Below are 25,505 nucleotides of genomic sequence, written 5' to 3'. Positions count from 1 at the left end.
CACCTCTAATTAGAGAAGAGATACAGTAGGTACAACCGTACCTATCAATTTATAAAATAAAGATAAAAGGTATTTAAAATATTCCTTTCCTTTATACAGTCATTAGGTTGATAGTATTCAAAAGTTAGAATGACAACAGAAGACATTTCCAGACATTTTAAGAGTTTTTAAAAGTAGGATGGAAAATTACTTTTCTTGGTTGCCCAATAACAAAATAACTCTGTTTAAGACCGACACAGATATATTTAGGAGTTAGTTCCAAATTACAATATGTTCTGGATCAGTGGTACCTTTTTTGTCCACAGAGCCAATTCATCATTGTACAGAATTGAAGAGAGCCACAAACTAACAGTACCCGGATTTTGCACTGTTCATACAATGATGTAGAATTTGTCTAATTCTGAATGTAGACTGATGTAGAGCTCTATAAATCATGATGTAGTCTGAAAGGAAGGACTGGTAGCAGTAGTAAGTTGTTATCTATGTGAACCAGTCATTAGTGAAGGCTGAGGAACCCCACACTTTGCAAGTGGCTTTCATGAGTATTTGATAGAAAGCAGAGGAATATTAGGCATCAGGAAACTTGAGTTCTCTTCCTGGCTCAGGAAAGGAAAGTTGTCTACTTGCTACAAACAGTCCAGATAAGTACACAGATTTGGCATATTTATTCTGAAATGCAGTGGGAGATACTTGCCATGTTAGATACCTGGTTTCTAGAACATGCTGAAAAAAATCTACCTGGCTGTGATAATCTCCATGACCTATTATGCCATCATCCAGGCACCTCTATCTTGGTGCCAAGTTTCTGAGGAATACCATTTACTAATGGGCATTTTTTGTTGCACGGAGCCGTGTGCCTAGCTTTATGTACCCTTTCAATATGCATTACATCACTGAAAATTAGCTTGCAGAGCTACTTACCATGGTTTTAGACACACATCAAGCATATAATACTTTGAATGCTGAGCATACAGTGCTAAAATACTGCAGAACTTACCACTGAAACTTTGCCCAATTTGCAGTGCCCCGTCAGCAGCAAGGTCTGCAATTGGTCCACCAAGTATTCTTGAATCAAAAGCAGTGTTGTCATCCTCCAAACCATCTACAAAGAAACTGATTTTGGTGTGATGAACCTACAAAGATATATATAAAGAGGCAAATAAAGGTTCATTAGAAATAATCATTTTGAATTTTGTACTAATTGCATCTATTATTGATTAACCATTTTGAACGAAGTAAGGGAGTTTTTTACTTTCTTGATATCTTTTAAATTCCCTGGCCTGTTTTCCATATTTACTAACTAATCTTCCCACTAGTAATCTAGGTAACAAACATGTCAGAAACATAGACTAGAAAAGTATCATAATGGTCAAAGCAAACAAAAAGCTACAATGAATTAATATTAAGGGATCTGTCTGATTGAATCAACAAACAAACCAAGGAAATGCAGAGTCAAGGTTATCACTCCATTCCCAATTTTACTGTAATGCCTAGGTATTTCTTCATTTTAAGATCAGGGCTTCACACACCATAATCCTATTAGTATTTTTCCTTGATGAGGAGGACATTTCAATACATCTTTCTCAGAGTACTGAGGGTATCCTTCCTTCACTGTACAGAACAGTAATTAAAATAATAATTACTACTTTCTACATTACATCCAAGGATCTTAAAGCACTTTACAAACATTAACTAATTATGTGACATGCTTGTGATATATCATCCTCCTTTTAAAGATGCGTAAAGAGAGGCCCAATGAATTTAAATGACTAGCCAATGGTCAAAACACAAAGTGGTACAGGTGGTACATAGATTTCAAGAGTCCTTTGTGCTAACCATGAGAAAACCCTGAATTTAAAACTATGATTTATTTTTTTATTTTTTACCATCTACAATTTAAAGTAAACAGAAGTTGCATGAATGTGTTAGGGTTGTATACTGGAAAAAATAGGTCTGACAAGAATACAAGAGCACAGAGGTGCCTAATCAGGCATTCATGGGGATCAAACCCAGACCTGAGCCAGAATCTGGTGCACAGTTTAAAAAGTTTACTTTATTGTAGGGCTGTCAATTAATCACAGTTAACTCACGCGATTAACTCAAAAAATTAATCGCGATTAATCGCAGTTTTAATCGCACTGTTAAACAAGAGAATACCTGTAGAAATTTATTAAATATTTTGGATGTTCTTCTACATTTTCATATATATCTTGTATTCTGTGTTGTAACTGAAATCAGAGTGTATATTTTGATTACAAATATTTGCACTGTAAAAATGATAAACAGAAGAAATAGTGTTTTTCAATTCACCTCATACAAGTACTGTAGTGCTATCTCTTTGTCCTGAAAGTGCAACTTACAAATGTAGATTTTTTTTTGTTATATAAGTGCACTGAAAAACAAAACAATGTCAAACTTCAGAGCCTACAAGTCCACTCAGTCCTACTTCTTGTTCAGCCAATCGCTAAGACAAATAAGTTTGTTTACATTTACAGGAGATAATGCTGTCCTCTTCTTATTTACAATGTCACCAGAAAGTGAGAACAGGCATTTGCATGGCACTTCTGTAGCCAGCACTGCAAGGTATTTACGTGCCAGATGTGCTAAACATTCACGTGTCCCTTCATGCTTCGGCCACCATTCCAGAGGACATGCTTCCATGCTGATGATGCTCATTAAAAAAATAATTAATTAAATTTGTGACTGAACTCCTTAGGGGAGAATTGTACGTCCCCTGCTCTGTTTTATCTACATTCTGCCATATAGTTCATGTTATGGCAGTCTCAGATGATGACCCAGCACATGTTCATTTTAAGAACACTTTCACTGAGGAATTGACAAAATGCAAAGAAGGTACCAATGTGAGATTTGTAAAGATGGCTACAGCACTCGACCCAAGATTTAAGAATCTGAAATGCCTTCCAAAATCTGAGATGGAGGAGATAGAGAGAATGCTTTTAGAAGTCTTAAAAGAGCAACACTCCAGTGTGGAAACTACAGAACCCAAACCACCAAAAAAGAAAATCAATCTTCTGCTGGTGGCATCTGACTCGATGATGAAAATGAACAAGCATCAGTCCACACTGCTTTGGATGGTTTTTGAGCAGAACCCATCATCAGCATGGACGCATGTTCCCTGGAATGGTGGTTGAAGCATAAAGGGACACATGAATCTTTAGCGCATCTGGCACGTAAATATCTTGCGACGCCGGCTACAACAGTGCCATGAGAACGTCTGTTCTCACTTTCAGGTGACATTGTAAACAAGAAGCGGACAGTATTCTCTCCTGCAAATGTAAACAAATTTGTCTGAGCGATTGGCTGAACAAGAAGTAGGACTGAGTGGACTTGCAAGCTCTAAAATTTTACATTGTTCTATTTTTGAATGCAGTTATTTTGTACATAATTCTATATTTGTAAGTTCAACTTTCATGATAAAGAGATTGCACTATAGTACTTGTATTAGGTGAATTGAAAAATACTATTTTTTTTGTTTTTTTACAGTGCAAACACTTGAAATAAAAATAAATATAAAGTGAGCACTGTACACTTTATATTCTGTGTTGTAATTGAAATAATATTTGAAAATGTGGAAAACATCCAAAAATATTTAAATAAATGGTATTCTATTATTGTTTAACAGTGCGATTAATCGCACAATTAATCGCTATTAACTTTTTAATCGCGCGATTAATCACGATTAATTTTTTAATCACTTGACAGCCCTACTTTATTGATAAATGAAGCACTGCAAACCGTTCCCTTTAATTTATAGAGCTGAGTGAATAATTTGGAACAAATACTTTACTAGATTAATTTAGCCTCCTTTTTCTGTTCACAGAATAACTATGAGCAGATCACAATTTCCTCAATTAACTAACTTTTTGCCTTTTACTCCAAAGATTAATCACAAACAGTTTGCTGATAGTACACAATACTCGACATTCAGAACTCAAGCTGTGTTGCTTAGTTGCAACTGGGTGTGTGTCATATAGGCTTGCAACCTTTTCTTTTCTGAGCCACACAAAATTTTGCCAAGTCTTCATTCCTAGAAAAGTGAGATGAATCAAGTTACACATATGAATAAATGTTTGCACTACTGGAGCCCAATCCTTGTTGTAAAGTATATGGTTAGACACTGGTCTCTCTTCCTAGAGTGGCTCTGTGCCTGGTATATAGTAAAGTGTTTGGGGAAAGTTAGCCCTCTTGATGTGTCAAATAGTATCCTATTAAATATACGATAACATGAAATATACCAAATGCACTGATTTACTGTCATTTTTCTGTCATTACCATAGTGATTTTACATGAAGTGTATGCATGTGACTGTGGGGATTCACCAAGTATATGGTCAGTCCCTTGTTTAGATCACTTCCTGGGCTATTTAAAAGTTGCTTACCTCAAATAATCATGCATACAGGTTTGAAATGTGGGGCCAAATTTGGAGATGAGGTGGTGGCATCAGGCAGCCTGTTATGACTCCTTGATTCTCTCCCAGGCTCTGAACACAAGTTAGGGCAGTCTGGGGGCTTCTCTAATTTGCACCATCTAATATGGACCCCAAAAGGACCATCCAACAGCTTAGTATAGCAAAGCAAGCACAACACATTCAAACAGGCCTCTGACATTCCTCCAACATACCTTCCAACCCCGATAGGCCCCTTTCGTCAGTGGCTGCAAGGAGTGCTAGCTAAACCTACTCTGTACCCACTGGAGATTCCACTACACTAGGGGATGTCTATGCAGACAGTCTTCACTCCAGGCAGTGATTTCTGCAAGCATTCTTTTTCTTGCCAGTTCATGTTAAATTTGAGTTAATATTCAGAGAAATATTTAGTGGCAGTCTCCCAGTCCTAGTAATTCAGAAGACACTGAGCTTTTTTCTGTTAGGACTGTTCTGAATTAGCATATAAGTTACATGAAATTAGAAAGAATTTATAACACAGCAGGCTTCTAGGTGTGATTTTATGGAATTCAAAAATTTAATCTGAAAAATAAGGACAGACACACGGGAAAGAAAACCACATACCAGTTTCATTGCCTTATAGCCATATTTCCCTAACTTAATTAAATATATTAAATGCAACTCATTTAAAATGTTCAAACTCGCCCGGATAGCTCACTTCATTAATAAATACAATGAATAAACTTTATTGAAAAACCTTCTTTATTTATGTGAGTGATTTATTCGCAAGAACATTCAAACCAGGAATTATCAGATTTTAACTGTATTTTGTTTGTGTGAGGTTTATTTCAAATGATGGTTTGGGGAGTGTCAGATTTCAAAACATTATTTTGTTGTTGCCAGAATGTTATTTCCATTTTGAAGAAACAGGTAATCATGAACTTAAATGGATGCCTGGTGAATCGTCTCTACTGATAGAGGCTAAGAGAAGCTGGAGTGCTCTAGCCTGCCTTGAGATCCACTCTAATCAAATCAAATAGGGCTGGAATAATTGCATCTTTAAGAACAAGGGGTGTGTGAGGCCAAACAAAAGGCTTATGAGCCAACGCAATTTGGTGCAAAAGGAAGGCGAGACCCTGAAAAATTCATTTTGAAAATCAGAGAACGAGCATTCAGAATGCTATTCCACCAACAAAACCTTTCAAATTCTGACCAAGATAAACAGCCACAGTTATCTATAAATCTGAGCTTGACTGATTATCATCGGTGCTTCAGGCACCATGATTCTATTAGTATTTTAAGAAAGAAAATGTGAAATGAATAGAAAATTGATTTTATGGAGAAAATTTATTTCCCTTAAATTATACTTTAAAATAAACATACATGCTGAGTTTTATTATTGTTATTTCCAGATGCAGTCAATATTTCCCAAATTTAGACAAGGATTTATTGCCCTTCCACTGAAAAAAAATTGGAAGGTTATCGTCATAATTACTAGGCATCGAGATTTGTTCAAAAAGTTCTTGCATATGGGTTTCCCCACTCTAAGCACATCACTTTCATTTTAAGTTAGCTTTCTGTGTTGACACATCCATGACCCAAATGCAGGAAGATCTTATTTAATTTAATACAAAGCCTTTAAACAGCCAATGCCCTGTATGTGAGAGTGCGTGTGTGTGTGTGGTGGTTGAACTGCAGGGGGGGGTTGCATCACATTTTTTACAGCCTTTTACTGTCATTTGGTGTTTGACTGTTATCATTATAAAAGATACAGGCTTTTCTACTTTGTTATTTGTAGCATTATCTCATGTTTTACAACATCTTTGCACAACATGCAGGCACATGAAATATAACTAGTGAAAAGTTCTCAGTTGTATTAATGCATAAAAAAGAATGTGGTTCCATCTCTACTGTCTTTACCCAGCCAAAAGCTGATGAACAGCCAATTTTCCTTTATCACATTAGCACAGCCATGAGGGAAACACATTTGTTCTAGTCAGCTACACTAAAGATACTATTACCAATCTAACATATACATGTTTTATATCAGCAGTATTCTCAGAGTATGAGGGAGCCAACAATATATTAACACTAGCATGACAGTTTATTTAAGAAAAGAAAATTGTCTCTGTAGAGGGACAGAACTTAGAAATGTATGGCTAAAGCTCAGTGTCACTGGTCTAATAAAGGTAATAATTCTTAAGCTTTCTTTATAGCAGGTAACACTCCTGTGACAGCTCTGTCATATCATTCAAATAAAAATGTTGTCTTTTTACAAGTTTAAGTGCACCTTTATTTTGAGTCAGATATGAAGCATGTTTTTTATTTTCTGTTTTCATGGTAATAACATCTGTACTTGGGGGTGAGTAGGCCAGTTCTCAGCTCCATCAGCTCATTACAAATTTGCTATCTCAATTCTTCTAGGACCCAATTCTGCCACATTTATTTTGCCCTGAGTAGTACCTTATTCTACAAGTATTGCTATAGGAAATCAGTGGGACTATTGGCAGAATTGGACCTTAAATGATTAGATATTTTATATAGTAAAAATAGATTAATACAATCTCAAATCTCTCGCCAGCTTTCCCACTCCCCCTGCTGCAACCTCTTTATATTAAATAGGATTTAGAATAGTTGGGTTTAATATAGCACATTCCCAAAGTAGCCCTAAGCACTTTACAGTGCTGAACTGGATATCAGTAGTGCAGTGACTGTGTACAGCTAAGGCAGCAGTCATTATGCATTTGGCAGTAGCTCAATGTGATGATCCCCCTGCTGGTTATTAAAGGGGGTATGAATACTTGACAGAGAAAGAAATTGTAGGAGGGGAACCATGTGTGGTATAAAAAAATCCCAGTGGCTCTCCAGTGTGGGAGGAGGGGAATGTCTCCAACTTTGGTGTCTATATAAACTAAGCTAAAGAAGAAGAAAGGTTGGAACTGAATTGACTGTTTGATGTGATTATTTAAAGTGTCCTCCCCAGGAGCATTACATTACATACAAAACCTTGAAAATAAACTATCTATTTTTACTGTCAGATGCCCAGGACAACAGGATTATCCCCCTATTCTGCTATCAATAAAGTTCTATGCGATCTTTAATTTCCCCCAAGAGAGCAGGAAGAGATGGAGAGAGGAGTCGAAGTGTGGCCTCATGGTTTTACAGAGCACAGGACCTGAGACCTGTACTGCCAGAATTCTAACCCCAGCTCCGACAACTGTCCCAATCTGTTAAATATTCACTAAAGTACTGTACAGGTAGGTTGTGAGGAATAGTTAGTTACTGAGCTAGATTCACCTTGAAACTGTGCTGAGCTTGATACAAAGACAAAAAAAAGGGGGGGGGGGCAGTGGAAAATCCACGTAGCAGGAAACTGTGGTGGTGCAAGGTGCCCAAAACCTCTCCTTTAGTGGAGGGCCTGTAATTATCCTGCACGGCCTCAGCAATGGGCTGTGCAGTGAGATGAGGGATAAGCATCCCTCTTAAAGTCTGCACTAGTGAGGTTTTCATAAAGCCCCAGCTATGATTAAAACTGACCTTGGCATCCAGAAACTCCAAGAAAACAAGAAGTATGGTCACCTGCCCTCCCTGGAGATTCCCCATGGGGGCAGAGGGTCAGGCTGGTTCAAAGAAGTGCGGTTTGCATGAAGTTAATCTGGCCCAACGGTCGTAAAATGAGGTAAGATTAAAAAATGCATTATAAATGCTAAATATTATCGCATTTGAAGATCTGTTCCTCCTGAAGACCCAGCCACATTGTCCAAAAAACTGAATTTAACAATAGTTCTGAATCATGGGTTTGACCATGCAGAGCTGTAACACATTTTACTGACATACATGGACTATTATTGTGCTATAAATATAATGTAATATAACTGCAACATGGGATAGGTCACAACGAAGATCAACAATTGTTTCCATTAAGTGGATGGGACCTAACAATATATCATATGAGTAGTATCACACTGGAATGTCAGCTTTAGGCATAATGGAAATAAAAGTACTTTGTACTTCTATAGTACTTTCACTGCCCAAAGTACTCAACAAAGGGAAGTAATTATGACCGTGTTCTACAGATGAGAAAACCGAGTTGTAGAAAATTTAAGTAGTGCAGCCATGTTCACACAGTGAGTCCCTGTCAGAATGCATAAGACAACCCAGGTATCTTGACTCCAATCTAGACCATGCTGCTGGCCTTCCATGCATAAACCCAAGTCCTTATGTACCGGGAATTGAATCCACAAACTTTTGTCCCAGAGGTAACAATACTGACTGAACTTCAAAGACATTAGAGTACTATATACATACAATATGTAGCATATAATGTTTTTATGTATGCATACAAAGCTGTCACTCAAACTGACATTATTATACAAAGCAAAACAACTGAACTACTTTTACAAGAGGTGGTGAACTGTATTATTGGACTCCTCTACACAAGAAAATTGTATCCCTTTAACTAAATCTGTTTAGAAACTGGTTTAGTTAAATTAGTGTGTGTGTGTCTCTTGTGTGGCCACTCTTATTTTGGTTTAGTTAAATCAGTAAAATTTTCATGTGTCGACAAGGCCGTATAGTAGAAAGAAATCTCTGCCTTAGCACTCCCCACCGACGAACCCAACCATGAAATACCCTGATAAAAATATGAATATGGGGGGGAAGGGGGGAAAAAGTCAAGAAGAGAGCAAGAGAATAGAAATCTTTAGGTTCCATTAAATAAAAAATTACTTATATTATTTGTATTGCCGTAGAGCATAGACACTCCAGTCATAGACCAGGGCCCCATTCTGCAAGCAACTGTACAAACAGATGGTTTCTGCCCCAAACAGCTCATAGTCTATGTTTTATATGCTTTAAATAAGTACCTGCTTTACCATAAGTACTATCAGAAAGCTACTGTGTGTCCTATTGGAATTTTTGCCAGAAGAAAAACTTACAAAAAGTCCTGAAGAAGAGCTCTGTAGAGGTTGAACGTTGGTAAAAGAGACAAACAGAAGTTGATTCAATAAAAGACACCACATTACCCACCATGTCTCTAAATTAGGCTGTCATGGGATAAGATGGAAGGTCATCTTATGGATCAGTAAGTGGTTAAAAGATAGGAAAAAAAGGGTAGAAATAAATGGTCAGTTTTCAGAATGGAGAGAGGTAAATCGTGGTGTCCCCAAGGGGTCTGTACTGGGACCAGTACTATTCAACATATTGACAAATGATCTGGAAAACGGGGTAAACAGTGAGGTGGCAAAATTTGCAGAGGATACAAAACTACTCAAGATAGTTAAGTCCAAAGCAGACTGCAAAGGGTAACAAAAACAACAAGGAGTCTGAGGTTTTTACCCACGAAAGCTTATGCCCAAATAAGTCTGTTAGTCTTTAAGGTGCCACCAGACTCCTTGTTGTTTTTGTAGATACAGACTAACACGGCTACCCCCTGATACTTGACAAGAGTAACAAAGGGATCTCACAAAACTGGGGGACTGGGCAATAAAATGGCAAATGAAAGTCAATGTTGATAAATGCAAAGTAATGCACACTGGAAAACATAATCCCAACTATACATATAAAATGATGCGGTCTAAATTAACTGTTACCACTCAAGAAAGAGATCTTGGAGTCATTGTGGATAGTTCTCTGAAAACATCCACTCACTGAACAGAGACAGTCAAAAAAGCAAAGAGAATGTTGGGAATCATTAAGAAAGGAATAGATAAGACGACAGAAAATACATAGCCTCTATATAAATTCATGGTAAGCCCACATCTTGAATACTGAATGCAGATGTGGTTGCCCCATCTCAAAAAAGATATAGTGGAATTGGAAAAGATTCAGAAAAGGGCCCAAACATGATTAGGGGTATGGAACAGCTTCCTTATGAGGAAAGATTAATAAGATTGGGACTTTTCAGCTTGGAAAAAGAGATGACTAAGGGGGGGATATGATAGAGGTCTAATAAAATCATGACTGGTATGGAAAAAGTAAATAAGGAAGTGTTATTTACACTTTCTCATAACATAAGAACTAGGGGTCACCAAATGAAATTAATAGGCAGCAGGTTTAAAACAAACAAAAGGAAGTATTTCTTCACAAAACACAGTCAATCTGTGAAACTCTTTGCCTGAGGATGTTGTGAAGGGTTCAAAAAAGAACTAGATAAATTCATGGAGGATAGGTCCATCAATGGCTATTAGCCAGGATGGGCAGGGATAGTGTCCCTAGCCTCTGTTTGCCAGAAGCTGGGAATGGGTGACAGGGGATGGATCACTTGATGATTACTTGTTCTGTTCATTCCCTCTGGGGCACCTGGTATTGGCCACTGTCAGAAGACAGGGTACTGGGCTAGATGGACCTTTGGTCTGACCCAATATGGTTGTTCTTCTGTTCTTATTTCTGATACTCTAAAAGGAAACATTCCTTTTACTTGTTAAAAATACATTCTTTTTAATGTCTCACCATAGTTCCTAATTTCCATAGGACAGAATTTTAATTCTAATGTTTTACCTCAGAAAAGGTAAAACATATGCTCTAATAACCATACCACATTGTCTGGTAAGATACACGGGAAAACTAGAAGGGCCTCTTCCCTGGCATATAGATCAGGAAAGAGGGCTTTTGCAATAGGTAGAACCAATTATAAGCAGAGGAAAATAATAAACCTTCCACTAGCCAGTCAGGCTAAATGACACCAAGCCTAACCAGTCAATTTACTGATGGCTGCAGGTTCAACTGCAGTCTCCAACCCAGGATCAGCTATGCCCACCCAAGAAAGTCTCAGGTGACAGGGACAACATGACATTTGTAGAACCCAGTGCGGAGGGGACACACCCATGTTGCTATGGACAGCCACTGTCTCCAATCAGGAAGCACACCAGTAAACCATGATATATGCTCAGGACCCCGGGGGTACTGTAACTGGCTTATTGCTGTAGGGAAAAACAAGTTGCAAACACACCTGTTACCTGACTGTAAAGCAGTGAATGGAGCCATTATGAACATTAGGTGTTCGCAAGATGTAAAAATGAAAAATCTGTTTGTGTGTCAGATAAGAAAAGGAAGCTAACACTTTCCCCTAATTTCAGACCAATTGGGAGCTGGGAGCATGTTGAGATAGTCTCCAAATTAATTTAGTTCATCCGTTAAATAGCTCTCAATTACGTACTAGAAATTCCTCAGGACTAGCAATACTGTTAATAAGAAAATTTTGCACTTATATAAATTCCAAGGATTTCAAAGCAGATTACAAACAGTAATTAACTGAGCCATACCATATACTTATGAGGTAAAAAAATATGGTTATACTCATGTCTCAGATGGGCAAACTGAGGCACATGGTGGTTTAGGGCCAAATTTTCATCTCAGTTATGCTGATAAAAATCTTCAAGTCTATTGAAGTCAATCAAATTATTCTGGATTTACACTGGTGTAAGTGAAAGCAGAATTTGTCTAGTGATTTGCTCAAGGTCATGCAGTTAATCAGTGGTAGTCACGTCTCCCAAACTACCAACTTTAAATCAGTACACCATATTCTCTTACAACTGTTCCGCATCATGTAATTTTGTATGTTTCTTCTAGTGGATATTTCCAATGTATGGCCTTTTCCTGAACTCATATTCTTTGACTAAGGGCTTGTCTATACTTACGCGGTAGTTCGACGACTGGCAATCGAACTTCCGGGTTCAATTTATCGCGTCTTGTCTGGACGCGATAAATCGAACCCAGAAGTGCTCGCCGTCGACTCCGGTAATCCTGCTCGGCGAGAGCAGTACGCGGAGTCGACGGGGGAGCCTGCCTGCCGCGTCTGGACCGCGGTAAATTCGAACTAAGGTATGTCAACTTCAGCTACGTTATTCACGTAGCTGAAGTTGCGTACCTTAGTTCGAATTGGGGGGTTAGTGTAGACCAGGCCTAAGTAGTAAGCTTCCCCAACTCTCTTAGATGCATTGTGAACACTATACACATCAGGAGCTCTCTCAAGAAGCTCACTATACAGAAATGGACAGTGTATCAAGACATTTTTTCCAAGGTGATAAAACAGATTAAGGATATGACAAAAATGACAGGCCTATGGCTTCCTTGCATACTTTAATAGAGACAACAAATCAGCAGCGGTCACTGATGACAACAGATGAAGATATAATAGATGGAGGAGCAAATTAGCGATGCTGCTACAACAGTCTAAACTCGAGTGTACATTTTTTTCACCTTCAGCAGGTCTAAAAATGTTACTTTTGCCTACATGTAGGAAGATAGATAGCATATTTTACCATTAGGGGTTGATTCTGTCCTCTGATACACAGGTTCACATCACCCCACCTTCTGGAAAAACAGCTACTGAGCACAGGCATAATAGTTAACAATAAAAGACACACTAATGGACATTTACACATCAAAAAATGAGAGAGATGTAGGTTATGTACTTAGATGTTTCCTTGCACAACGGCAATGGTTACAGATGGGGTATTTATTTAGAACGTTTACATATTTTTTAGTATTTTGATCTTTTTAAAGCTGTGGGTGAATTGTGCTCCTGAAAGCGAGAGGCCAAATGACATTGGCGTGAATAGGCAAAGCATGGCAATGAGCCACTCAGAGATCTGTCAATACAGTCAATCCTAGTCTTCAAATCTCATGCTATTTTCCCTCTCATGAGTAGAGGCTGCTGGTTGCATTGAATTGTGCCAGGCTACATGGCAGTTTTATGATATTAGAGAGTAGAATGAGACCAGCAAACTCATTTTCACCTGTGACCAGGGCTATATTAACCCAAGTACAGCCCACTGACCCTAAAATTTTGTGTTCCTCTTTGCATATTGACAACCCTTGGGTCCCAATGTGCCACTAAAGTGATGCATCGGGAGCAGCTGAGATCATTTTGTGACATGTCAACTCTTTCTTTTCACTGAGTCAGTCTCCTTCATTTACACATTTTCTGTAAAACCATTCTTCCCTCTGTCCAAGGCTTTTTCCCCCTGCCTCCTTTTCTTGCTTCTTATTTTTCTTTTCAGCATCAGTCACACACTCTTATTTTGTATTACTCATTTTTATTTCTTCCTTTAAGGTGCCCTTTTCCTTATAAGCCTGCTGCTTCTTCCTTCTCTACAGAAACACAGTACTGTAAATTTGGCACTCAGTCCAGGGCCCATTGGGACTAATATCCCTTCCCACAAACCTAAGCAGTCAGAAAGGGAAGGAAGGATATATCCTAATACTCTCTCAGCCAAGTAAACAGGATATAAACATCACACCTGGTTCCTTTCTTCTAGCCCCTTCAGCAGCTACACAATGGTTACTCTAGAACAGGGGTAAACAACCTATGACACGCGTGCCAAAGGTGGCACGCGAGCTGATTTTCAGTGGCACTCACACTGCCCGGGTCCTGCCCACCGGTCTGGGGGGCTCTGCATTTTAATTTAATTTTAAATGAAGCTTCTTAAACATTTTAAAAAAACCTTATTTACTTTACATACAACCATAGTTTAGTTATATATTATAGACTTATAAAAACGTTAAAATGTATGACTGGCACGCAAAACCTTAAATTAGAGTGAATAAATGAAGACTCGGCACATCACTTCTGAAAGGTTGCCGACCCCTGCTCTAGAAGCTCCAGAGTTGCAGTAACCTCCACAGCCTCAATGCTGGGGTCCTAGCCCTCTGGAGCTCATTCGGATGGGATACCCACCCCTAAACAGCTCCATACCACCTCCTCCATCACACACCATCTTCCTTACCAGCTCAAATCACTCCCAGAACTGACTGTCCCAATGCAGTGTCTGCTTATACAGCCTCATGAAGCCTATTCACCCCTCACAACTGCATAATAATGCATTATATACCTAGTGAGCTACAAACTCTAGTAGAGTGAAATGGTCAAGAACAAGTACAATATACCAGGGATGACGTTACAGCAAGATTTTTACGTACACCAAAATGTCTCAGTGCTCTCTTTCTGAAGCAAAGCATACAGCCCCATAGATGAAAGAGTAGAGTTGTTAATCTTTTGCTCTTTGCATTTTAATTTTTGAGTTGTAATGAAAATTGAGACAACACAGAGGGAACTTGGCAGATCTAACGCTTGGCAAGAGATAATTAATTTATGTAGCAAACATATGAGAACAAGACACACGTCACTTTTAACATAAAAGAGTCTCTCTGCATATGTCATGAGGAATTTGTCAGGGGCCTTGTTCTCAAACAGACAAAAAAGATGCAAATGCCATGTTAACAGAGGGGAAAATCAAAGAATGACGTCCAGGAGGACAAGCCAGCTCAGATAATTTATCTACATAATATTTGACAGACCAATGGCAACTTCTAAGCTAGTAACACAACTTGTTGGTATGTCTGCCAAGGAGCCTGGTGCTGTTTCAGCTGGAAATCCTGTGTATCATAGTTTCAAATGCATTTGTCTTTATAGATCTCCATTGAGAAAGAGAATGAAAAATGCCACCTCATGAGGCTATTATACGTTCTTTGAAATTTCACATTGTTCCCAGATTGTCTGAATATTATATTTTAAATATAAAAAATGCAAGAAATGTACATACATTAATGGTAGCCAAACTGAACACAAAGGCCGTGAAAGGATTTTGGCTCTTCAAAAAAGATTTCTACAGTCCCATATTTCCATATTGTAACCTTACAGTGTATCATTCACACGGCACAAGGTAAAATGTACTCAATCTAAGCAGTCACAACACTAGATATATATAACAGGGCCCCCGAAACCTGGTACAAACTATGCTACAAACCTGAAACACGAGGGAGAGCCAAAACAAAAGAGAAAAATGAAAGAAAAAAAATGAAGCCCAAAACCACATTCAGTGTCTGTTAGATGGTGCCCTTCAAGTCTTCTGGGCTCTCAGACCAAATGGAACAAAACTGTGGCCGAGTTCAGTTTCCATTGAAGCCAATGAGAGTTTTGCTACTGACTTCAACAAGAACAAGGTCAGGATCCTATGTTTTGAAAAAAACAAGGGGGGGAAACTGGATTCCTTAATTTTCAGCTATTCACTCTAGATATTTAAGTGAAATCAAGCCATGTTTGTCCCAAATTGTCATCCATTGTCTGAGCCTAGTCCAAAATACTACCCAGATCTGTCTCCTCATTATCACTTCCTGCCACTCTAAACTTAAGAAGAAGAAAAATCTTAAAGGAGGAAAGTCTGTATCCCTATTCCTTGGAGAGAAAGGAAAGTGGCAGCTTTGAGTGTCTAATAAATATGTTAAATAGATTATACTCAAAACTAAAAAAAAAATCCATCTTTAGGCCATTAAAATCATATTTATTTAAAGTTATAAACAAGTGCAAACTGTGTACTTACACAACATGTCAGGGTGAGGTTGAATTTCACTACACAAGCAGGGATTCATTTTAAGCAGATTGAAGTTTACAAAGAAATATTCTGAAATAATTCAGGAATTTTATTCTAGATCAGCATTCAGTACATGGAGTTGCAATATATTCAAGTTCATCACAAACAGGTTCAACCGTATCTAGATCTATGAATGAACCTACATTTTAACCCATGGTATTTCATTCTAATTTAGCAAAGTTATGAGAAACATGGCAAGTTAATTTGATTAAATATAAGGGATTATATATACACATATGTACTCACGTATGTGAAATATACTTGTGTATATACCAGGCGTGGCCAAACTGTGGCTTGTGAGCCACACGCAGCTCTTTTACAGTTTGTGTGGTTCCCGGAGCCCTCCACGCTCTCACCCACAATTCTCCACTTACAAGACTGGCCAGTGGGGAACTTGGGGCTTCTGCCCTGTAGTGGGGTGGTGGAACTAGGAGCTTCTGCACTTCAGGGAGGGGGAATCTAAGGGCTTTAGCCCAGCAGGGGGGAGACAGGGTATTGGGGCAGTAGCCCCAAACCTTAGCAGGCGCCGTCCCACGGGGCCAGTTGTGCGTGTCTTGAAGATCTTGAATGTCTGAAGTTTATTGTATGCGGCTCAGAGGATCAATAAGTTTGCCCACTCCTGGTATATACCAGCCATATGTGTACATGTGTATATATAATCCCTTAATATATATATATATATATATGGTCCAATGTCCAATCTTGCTGCAACGTGCCAAGCACCCTCAACTCTTAATGAATTTGGAAGATCTCAGAACATCAGCATAGAATGCGTTTGTCTGCAGAACAGCTGTGCCCCAAGGAAATAAGTCCAAAAAACTCACTTTTTACTTTAAACTTCCCTTCGTTTTCATTCTTATACCCCTGTTGTGCTTCTACTCTCCTTGTTACACTTTGGGTATATTTGCACCTGGAGCTGGGAGTGTGACTCCCACCTCATACAGACATACTCGAGCAAGATCTCCTCAAGCTAGCATACTAAAAATAGTAGTGTAGCCGGGGTAGCATGGGCAGCAGCACGCAGCACCACGGGCTAGCCATGCCGAGTACAAACCCACCTGATCCCCATAAGTCTATCCTTGGCACGGTTAGCCTGTGCCGCTGCTCGCTGTGGCCTGTGCTAGCCCAGCTACATTACTATTTTTAGCGTGCTAAGTCAGAGAGAGCAAGCGCAAGTACATCTACAAGAGTTGGGAATCACACCCATAGCTCCAAGGATAGATGCAGCCTCAGACAATTGCTTTTCAAGGAGTACCTAACAACAACATCTTGATCAGATGGCTTCTGAAATTAAAATTCCTTACCTGGGCAAATGCACTTTTTAAAAATATTGAAACTGAATCATTACAACATTTGGTCCAGAGATAACAAGTGGACTCACTAGATCTTAGCTGTGAATATATTTAAATGTGGACATACACAGGCAATAGTATGTAGGTAAAAATAGGATATGAAATAAACATTAGCCATCAACTCTAAGCTCACTGTCAAGAGTACACCAAGGCTTCTAACCACAGAGTTCAGCTGAAGGTAACTATCTGTCAAATGTAATCTTTACAAGTGAATATGCTTAAGCTGGTGCTATGAATCAACCAAAATTGCTTTGGTCTTATTGACATTCAATTGCAAGGAGTTGCAGCTCATCCAGTCCAACAGACAGTCTGACAACACCAAGAGTGCTTCAGTGACAGAAAGCTTTAAATATAGATGCAACTATCATCACAATACACACGGAACTAAACTCTATGATCCTTCATACCATCTTCAGAAATTGGTCAGTCAGTCATCAACTGGCCAGAGATGCCATAGGACTGCATCATCATGTTCTGCCTTTTGCCAATTCCTGTAGTTAACAAATCATTATGACTTCATAAAGGGATACAGATTTGACTGACAGCAAAAGACACTTGATCCATCATCACTCTCCCCTTTACATTTTTCTCTCAATTCACCTCCCTTCTTTGTCACAATAGTCTTCATTTTCCCTTCCTATAAAACAAATGCCACATTCAAACTCATTTAAACTACATGCTTTGGCTTGGATGAGGAGTTAAGAGACAGATCCTCAGCTGGTGTAAATAGGAATAGCCCCATTGACCTCAAGTTGGAGCTATACTGATTTATAGCTGCTGAGGTTCTGGCCTTAAATATGTTAAATTCACTTTCTTCCTGACAGCTGTCATTTACATCTCAAAACAAAATGCCCAGTAAGGTGTGTATGGGAGGGCAACATTGGAGGGGAAAGAGTCATTCATATCAGGTCTTATGTGGTGACCTGATCCATGTCCTTACTTTCCACAAAAGGAACTTTTCCAACTGCTAGGTGTTCGCAGGATCCTTTGCACTGAAACTAGGGTTGCCAACTTCATACTCGCACAAAACCGAACACCTTTGCCCCGCCCCCTGCCCCGCCCCTCCTCTGAGGGCCCACCCCTCGCTCACGCCATTCCCCCTCCCTCTGTTGCTCGCTCTCCCCACCCAGCCTCCCTCACTCACTCATTTTCACTGGGCTGGCTCAGGGGGTTGGGGTGCAGGAGGGGGTGAGGGCTCTGGCTGGGGGTGTGGGCTCCGGGGTGAGGCCAGGGATGAGTGGTTTGGGGTATAGAAGGGGGCTCCAGGCTGGAGCTGAGGAGTTTGGAGTGCGGGAGGGGGGTCCAGGTTGGGGCAGGGGGTTGGGGTGCAGGGGTGGGGGTGAGGGCTCTGGCTGGCAGTGCAGGCTCTGGGGTGGGGCTAAGGATGAGGGGTTTAGGGTGTAGGAGGGTGCTCTGGACTTGGACCAAGGGGTTCAGAGGGCAGGAGATGGATATGGGCTGGGGCAAGATCCAGCTGGGGGTGCGGGCTATGGGGTGGGACCAGGAATGAGGGGTTTGGGGTGAAGGAGGGGGCTGGGACTGAGGGATCGAGGGCAGGAGGGGGATCAGGACTGGGGCAGAGGGTTGGGGCACGGGAGGGGATGCAGACTCCAGGCAGTACTTACTTCAAGCAGCTCCTGGAAACAGCGGCATGTCCCCCCTTCGGCTCCTATGCGGAGCCGCAACCAGGTGGCTCTGTGAACGGCCCAGTCCGCAGGCTCCACCCCCGCAGCTCCCATTGGCTGCCCCTACACCTGGGAGCTGGAGGGGGGACACAGAGCCAAGGCAGGTAAGGAGCCTGCCTTAGCCCCGCTGCACCGCCGACAGGACTGTTAACGGCCCAGTCAGCAGTGCTGACCAGAACCGCCAGGGTCCCTTTTCGACTAGGCGTTCCAGTAAAAAACCAGACACCTGGCAACCCTAATTGAAACAAATCCTTTCACACCAGTGCCAGCTGTTCCAATCCATGACAGCCGTATTTTTTCAAAAAATTGCATATAGCCACACAGGAAGTGTAAGATCAATCTATGGCCTGGTCTACACTACGACTTTAATTCGGATTTAGCTGCGTTAATCCGAATTAACCCTTCACCCGTCCACACTACAGAGCCAGTTAATTCGAATTAAAGGGCACTTAAAATCGATTTCTGTACTCCACCTCGATGAGCGGAGTAGCGCCAAAATCGATTTTGTTAATTCGAATTAGGGTTAGTGTGGCCGCACACCACCGAATTAATGGGGTTAAATTAATGGGGTAGTGTGGCCGCACACCACCGAATTAATGTGGTTAAAAACCGAATTAATGTGCTTAGTGTGGCCGCGCACAATCGAATTTATACAACCTGTTTCCCAAATTCGAATTATCTAAATTCGGATTAATCCCGTAGTGTAGACATACCCTATCTGCCTTGAGCTGCTCCTACATCTACATTCTTCCCCTCAGCATGCAGTGCATTGAGTCACCTCTAAGATGCAACCACGTAAAAAGGTTTTGGGGGTACCACAAATACATGAGACCCGCAGCCATGTTGAGGAGGACACTAAAATGTTTTGGAAGAAGAAGAGACGTGCTCTCATTCTCACTTCCCTCAATGGTAGTGCCTACGTTCTGAGAAACTGCAGGACTAAAAAAAAAGCACTGAAAAATAGTCAGAGGCTTGAGGAACAAACCTCATCAGGGGACCAGAGTGACAGAACTGTCATAAAACAGAAGGGCTGGGGAAGATAAAGGGACAAGAGGAGGATTGATAAAGAACAGTGAAGGAAGGGAGAAGCACAGGGTCAGGAGGGGCAAGTTGTCTCTTTGCCTTTCCTTTTTTTGCCTCAGGCCCATATCGGCCTTTCCCTTTTTTGACTTAACTGGGATGAATTTTAATTTCAGCCTCTCTACGTGTTTTGTACACTGTATACTTTCCATTTATGTGGAGTGGATTTCCCATTCATCACAAGATTTCAGGCAAAAATCCCAGGAGCATTTTGCTTTCCTTCAAAGTTAGCTTTGCTAAAATCAATAACTTTGGGGCTGCTTCCTTTATCTAGTACATACCCTCAAGAGCATTTCAAATCTAGTGATTTTGTGATCAGTTGATCCTGCCTGTTCTTCATCTCCATATGCACATTCATATTTATATTCTCTCCCAGAATAATATTCAGAATACTCTTGCTGTATAGTCTAAGAAACTGCATAAAGGCAGCAATCTTGCATTTGCACTGGAATCATGCTCTCCTTTGTAATTTTAACACAGAAATCAGTTGGGATTCTTCCTAACAACTTCACCCCAGATTCCCCCTTTTCCCAAATGATCAAAAAATTGCTCTTTTTAGGGGCCTATTATACGCTGGAAATAAACATTTTCTGATCTATTTTTTCTGGCTACCTGGAGGTCTATTGCAACTACCTTGTATTGTCCTTAACTTCTATACAAATATTTATGATTTTTTTCCTCTGAAGACTCAGTGTCATCCCTCACCAATATTACTACCTCTTTTCCAACTTCATATTAGCTCTTCCCTCACTAAAACTCTGTATCTTGGTATTTTAAATCCCCCTTCATTTTCCTGGTTGTCTCTCTTCTTCCAATAATATCTTTCTTATCCTTGAAAACATGTCACTCCAGTTCAGCAGTCTTATTACATATGCTCCTAGCGTTTGTATAAAAGATACTTAGCTTTTCTCTTTTCCCTCCTTTATTTTTCTTTCTCACTATCTCCTACAATGTTAATCCCTTCTCAACGGGAAATGGTTTTCCTTCAATCCAAGTCTTTCTTTTTGTGCGTAGTGCCACTAGTTCAGCTTGAATCCCCCAAAGAACCATGTAAATTAAAAGAAAAGAAGGGGCCAACAATGGAACCCTGGTGTGCTCCTGAAGCAATTAACTTGGTGTGCAAGAACAAGCCATGTATTAATACATATTTAACCTCAGACTGTGAGATGAGAAGGGAACCAGAACATGGTGTGGCCCTGAAGGTATTTCAGGGACTATAGACAACCTAATGGTCACCTTCTGAATAACTCTCTCAAAATACTTTAATGTCAAGTAGCACTTAGCAGAAGAATGATCCAAAATAACCATCAAGTGTACCATTAATTACTTGGACAAGGATAATAGTGCTGTGAGAAGATCTAAAATCTGAGTGAAATCACATATCTGATTACCTGACCAACTAGCCAGAAGATGACAGATTAGGAAGAGAGGCAACATATGAAACAGGTCTGTATTTTGATAAAGAATTAGTATTTAATCAGCAAAGAGTGAATATTGTTTTAAAATTTTAAAAAGAGCATCTGTCGAATCAGAGATTAATTGACCCCTATGCTCTATAGGCAAGAATTGCAAATAAGAGTCTGAAAATGTCACTTAATCCTTTACTGGTGTGTAGATCTGGCTATTAATATGAAGCAAGATTAAAATTGTTAATTGTAGTTCAGTTGCATTCCACCCCAAAACAGCATTGTGGCAATAAAAATATTCTTTATTACCTCAGTTAGTAGTGCCCTATTATGCTATTAAAGATGCCTCAGGAGAGAACAAACCGTAAATTTCAGGGGAGGGGGGTGGAAATGTAAGCTCAAAATTGTAAACAAACATTCTGAAAAACTTTAAATAATTAATGAATAAGCTTTTCTCTAACTGCTATTTTAGCAGTCTTTGCTCTTCCATATGCAACTGCAGAGAAGCAAGTAACTTGTGCTGCTAATGAGTTCCAAACAATAAAACATAAGAGGATCCTAGTAATCAGATCTGAAAATAGATGGAGAACAATTGCTTTCTTGCCGCATAATAACTCTATTTTTCCCAAGTCACAGAACAAATCAGATCCAAGCGCCAATGATCACTATAGTAACATGAAAAGAGACAAGTATTAAGGATTCAACAAGCTGCCTTTTAGAAGCTAAAACAGCTACATAAAATAGACTTGCCAAAATTAATTGAAACAAAAAGCTCTGGAAGTACATTTGAGATAATCTCATAAGATCGCATTTTTTTCTTTTTATCTGTTTAAAATACAATGCTACCACTGATTCTGATTTTTTTCCTGAACTATTTGTAATCATGTAAATGAGTAATAAGATGTAGATGTCAAATGAAATGTTGGTTTTAAATAAAGTCTCTGTACTTTAGCAGTCAAAGAATAAGTAACTATTTGCATAGATGAAGGAAGTGAACAGCTATCAATACACAATGATTAATACATATTACATTATTGATTATAGACCTATTTCTAATCACCTGATCAGGATGTATTCAATATGTGAGCAATGTAATGACATTTAGGCACCGTCCAGTGCTGAACATGGTGCAGCACTGAACTGACTAGGGGGAACTCTGGGCAGAATTATGGGTCAGAAGGCATAGTCTCCCCTCAGCTCCCCAATGTGAAGGGGGAATGGGCAGACAGCCAGCTGATGCTTCTGGTTAGCTCCATGAATGCAGGAAGATGGAGAGGAGAAGAGGGAGCTGCCCTTCAGTGCCCTTCCACCCACACTGAACATCCAGGCAATCGCCAGGCACAATCTAGCAGCGTAACCAGAAAATCATCTTCTCCGACTGCTTGTACCACACCACTCCTCTATTTACAGCTTTCCATTGTCTTCTGCAACAAGATCAAGTCCTTCCTCATTCTAAAAGCGATAAACTATTCTGCTTTCAATTCACGTTTCTTCCCCTCTTATTCTGTCCCCTGCACCGATGCCTAACTGTTCCCTTCTTGCCTTCTCCCATACTTAGCTTCCTCCACAGAGTTTCCCAGCTTCAAACTGAATTATTCAAGCTGGGCACAGAAGAGAAGATTTTTGCCTGTGTGAGAGAATTACACATCCTTTTTTGAGTACTACCACCTGAACATATACATTTTGCATTTTATATGCACAAAACCTATTTAGACAATGGATGGGATCTGCATATGTAATTTCTATTGCTCTACAAATGCTGTATGCAGAGGTGATAGCACTCAAAACATGAATGCAGAAGTATCTGCTGGCAGAAAATTGCACATGTAGAAATGGAGGCTGGATTAAGGACAATTGGAAAATCTGGTCTTTAATTTCTTGATCTGATTTTTGGCTTTTCTTTCACAGGAAAACCTGAAACTATTCAATAATTCATTTTAAAAAAAGAAATCAAAGCCTGCTCTAAACATTTCACTACATTTCTGAAGCTTCCAGTTAAATTTCAACAGAAGGTTTCAGGTACTAACTCAGGACAATTTTGATGTTTTGTTACTAATACTGACATCAGATATACTCAGATATTTTGTAACTCTCACAGTTTGCTCCCTAGAGAGCCTCAGGGAATACAGCATGTATACCAATTGGAAAAGCACTCATACAGCTGTATAAACGTATTTTATGTCACTGCAATCAATAGATAACTGGGAAGAGGTTTATCAAGGTGCGTACATGGGCATGCACTCAACAGATTAATTCAGTCATGGTCTCTCTAGTCTAATGAAAGCCTTGCTTACATTTTCTTTTGCATTAGGACTCCAGATTTCTGACCATCCCAAATTAGATATATGAATCCAAAGACCCTAGTTTAGACACAGGGTGACTGTGAAAACCACACACCACTTCTTCATCTCTTGATTCTTTCAATTATAGTTACACAATCCTTTTTGATTATTAATTTTAATACCTATTTTGGGCACTCAGAACACTTCTCCCACCCCTACCTTCATCTTCCCACTCATACTCCTACAAGGAATGGATAGACTGCTTAACATTAGCATGCACTGTAACTTTATTACACACCAGGTTATGTAGCACTCTCAGAATCTTACAAGAAATGTTAAATATTCTTTGGTTAACTCATTGGTTGGCTCCATATTTGCTGTATGCCATCCGCTGTAAATTACAGTAATGGTTTTATTGCATATTACAAATGGTCACTAGAAGGCTCACTGGGCTGATTATTTTTTAATGCTGTTTATTCTATAAAATGTGTAAAATTATTCAGGAGGATGTGCAAAAGGGTTTGGCTTTTCTTTTTAAATGAAAAAATCCTGGGTTCCAGGCTAACACTGAGCCTACTCAATACAATTTACTTGGATTTATTATATTTATATTTTTTTTCTCCAAAATGCCCCAAACTACACTAAACACTACTATATCTGCAGAATTTTATTTTTAGAGATAAAGATTTGGAAAAAGGCATCTAAATCATTTTTCTTAATCTGATTTTTCTAATGTTGATACTAAAATAAGACAATTGGTTGCCACCAAGTTTTGTGCAGAGAAATGATCATTTGTATAACAAATTTAAGCCTGATGCAGTTTCATATAACCAATATAATCAAACTCCTACTAGTATTCCAATAGAAACTGTTATAGCCATCGCTAGAAAGACAAGCAAGGCATTTCTTTGACAAGCCAGACACTAATTCCTAGTCTCAGCACTGGTCACTCAAGAGACTGATCTCGTGAGTTCCCATTGCAGTTAATAGAAAGTCTCCATTGACTTCATCGGGCTTTTGACCAAGTTCTGTAGTTGACAATTGACACTGCAAAGAGGATATTGGTAACACTACTCTTTCAGCACCTTATAATAGCATTAAATTCCTGCTCTGGGATGCAGTGATATGTCTTATCCACCCAGACACAGGTTAAAAAAAAAAAAAAAAAGCCCAATCTTGCAAATCCTTAGGTGGAGTGCTTCAGAATATCCTTGCTAGTTGTAAACGTTTGCAGGACAGCAACATATGTTCTTATTCATGCAAGGAAGGAAGCTTTTGAATACGAGATAATGAGGGGTTGAGGGGAACAGCCAAGTTTCCCAGGACCTCAAGTCATTATAACCAGAGAGCTTTCAATCAGCACAAATCAGTCCATACTCCACACGTTGTGGCCCAAGAGAATAAGCAGCAAACACCACACTGGCATTTCTGACTCTGGTGGCATGAGTATAAATGAAGGCCCCCAAAGCTGCAAAGTCAAAAGCAATGTCTGAGTGGGCTGTAATCATAACAGTTTCTAAATGATGAACCAGTTATTGAGAGACCCATGCTTATTTCCTCACACACAGGTCTGTTAGCATACATACAAACCACTTTAGAGGTTTGTAGCACATGTATTTCTAGGTTGTATGCTGGGGCTGCATGTGAGAAAATAAGCATGACTCTCTCAATAATTGTTAGAAATGTTTGGGGCGAAAAGGGTAAATACATTTACTAGAGCTTTTTGTGTTGCTGATTTCATCCTTTTCTGAAGAGACAAACTGCTGTGGATTGTAAATGAAAAAGGACAACATGCAGGAGACTAAAGTGATTTAATGAATTAAGTGGTTTCCTTGCTTTTTAGCCTATGCTCCCATTAAATTGGGGTGCATGTCAGGCATTGGCCTATTCAAAAGGAATCATATTTTCTATGTACATAGAGAA

General features: G+C 39.5%; 1 protein-coding gene across 1 annotated transcript in view; it reads right to left on the bottom strand.

Annotated features, from left to right (window-relative positions):
* Positions 1–25,505, bottom strand: part of USH2A (usherin) — a 558,238-nt gene that overhangs the window by 513,749 nt on the left and 18,984 nt on the right. Inside the window, exon 3 of the mRNA XM_026657662.2 lies at positions 998–1,133. Coding sequence (XP_026513447.1) covers positions 998–1,133 — 136 coding nt within the window. The remainder of the gene's footprint in view (positions 1–997; positions 1,134–25,505) is intronic.

The sequence above is a fragment of the Terrapene carolina genome, unplaced genomic scaffold (genome assembly GCF_002925995.2).
Source record: "Terrapene carolina triunguis isolate 2854851 unplaced genomic scaffold, T_m_triunguis-2.0 Scaffold262, whole genome shotgun sequence".
Taxonomy (NCBI): Eukaryota; Metazoa; Chordata; order Testudines; family Emydidae; genus Terrapene; species Terrapene triunguis.
Note: the sequence above shows the minus strand (reverse complement) of the source record. Positions and strands in the feature narration are given on the sequence as shown.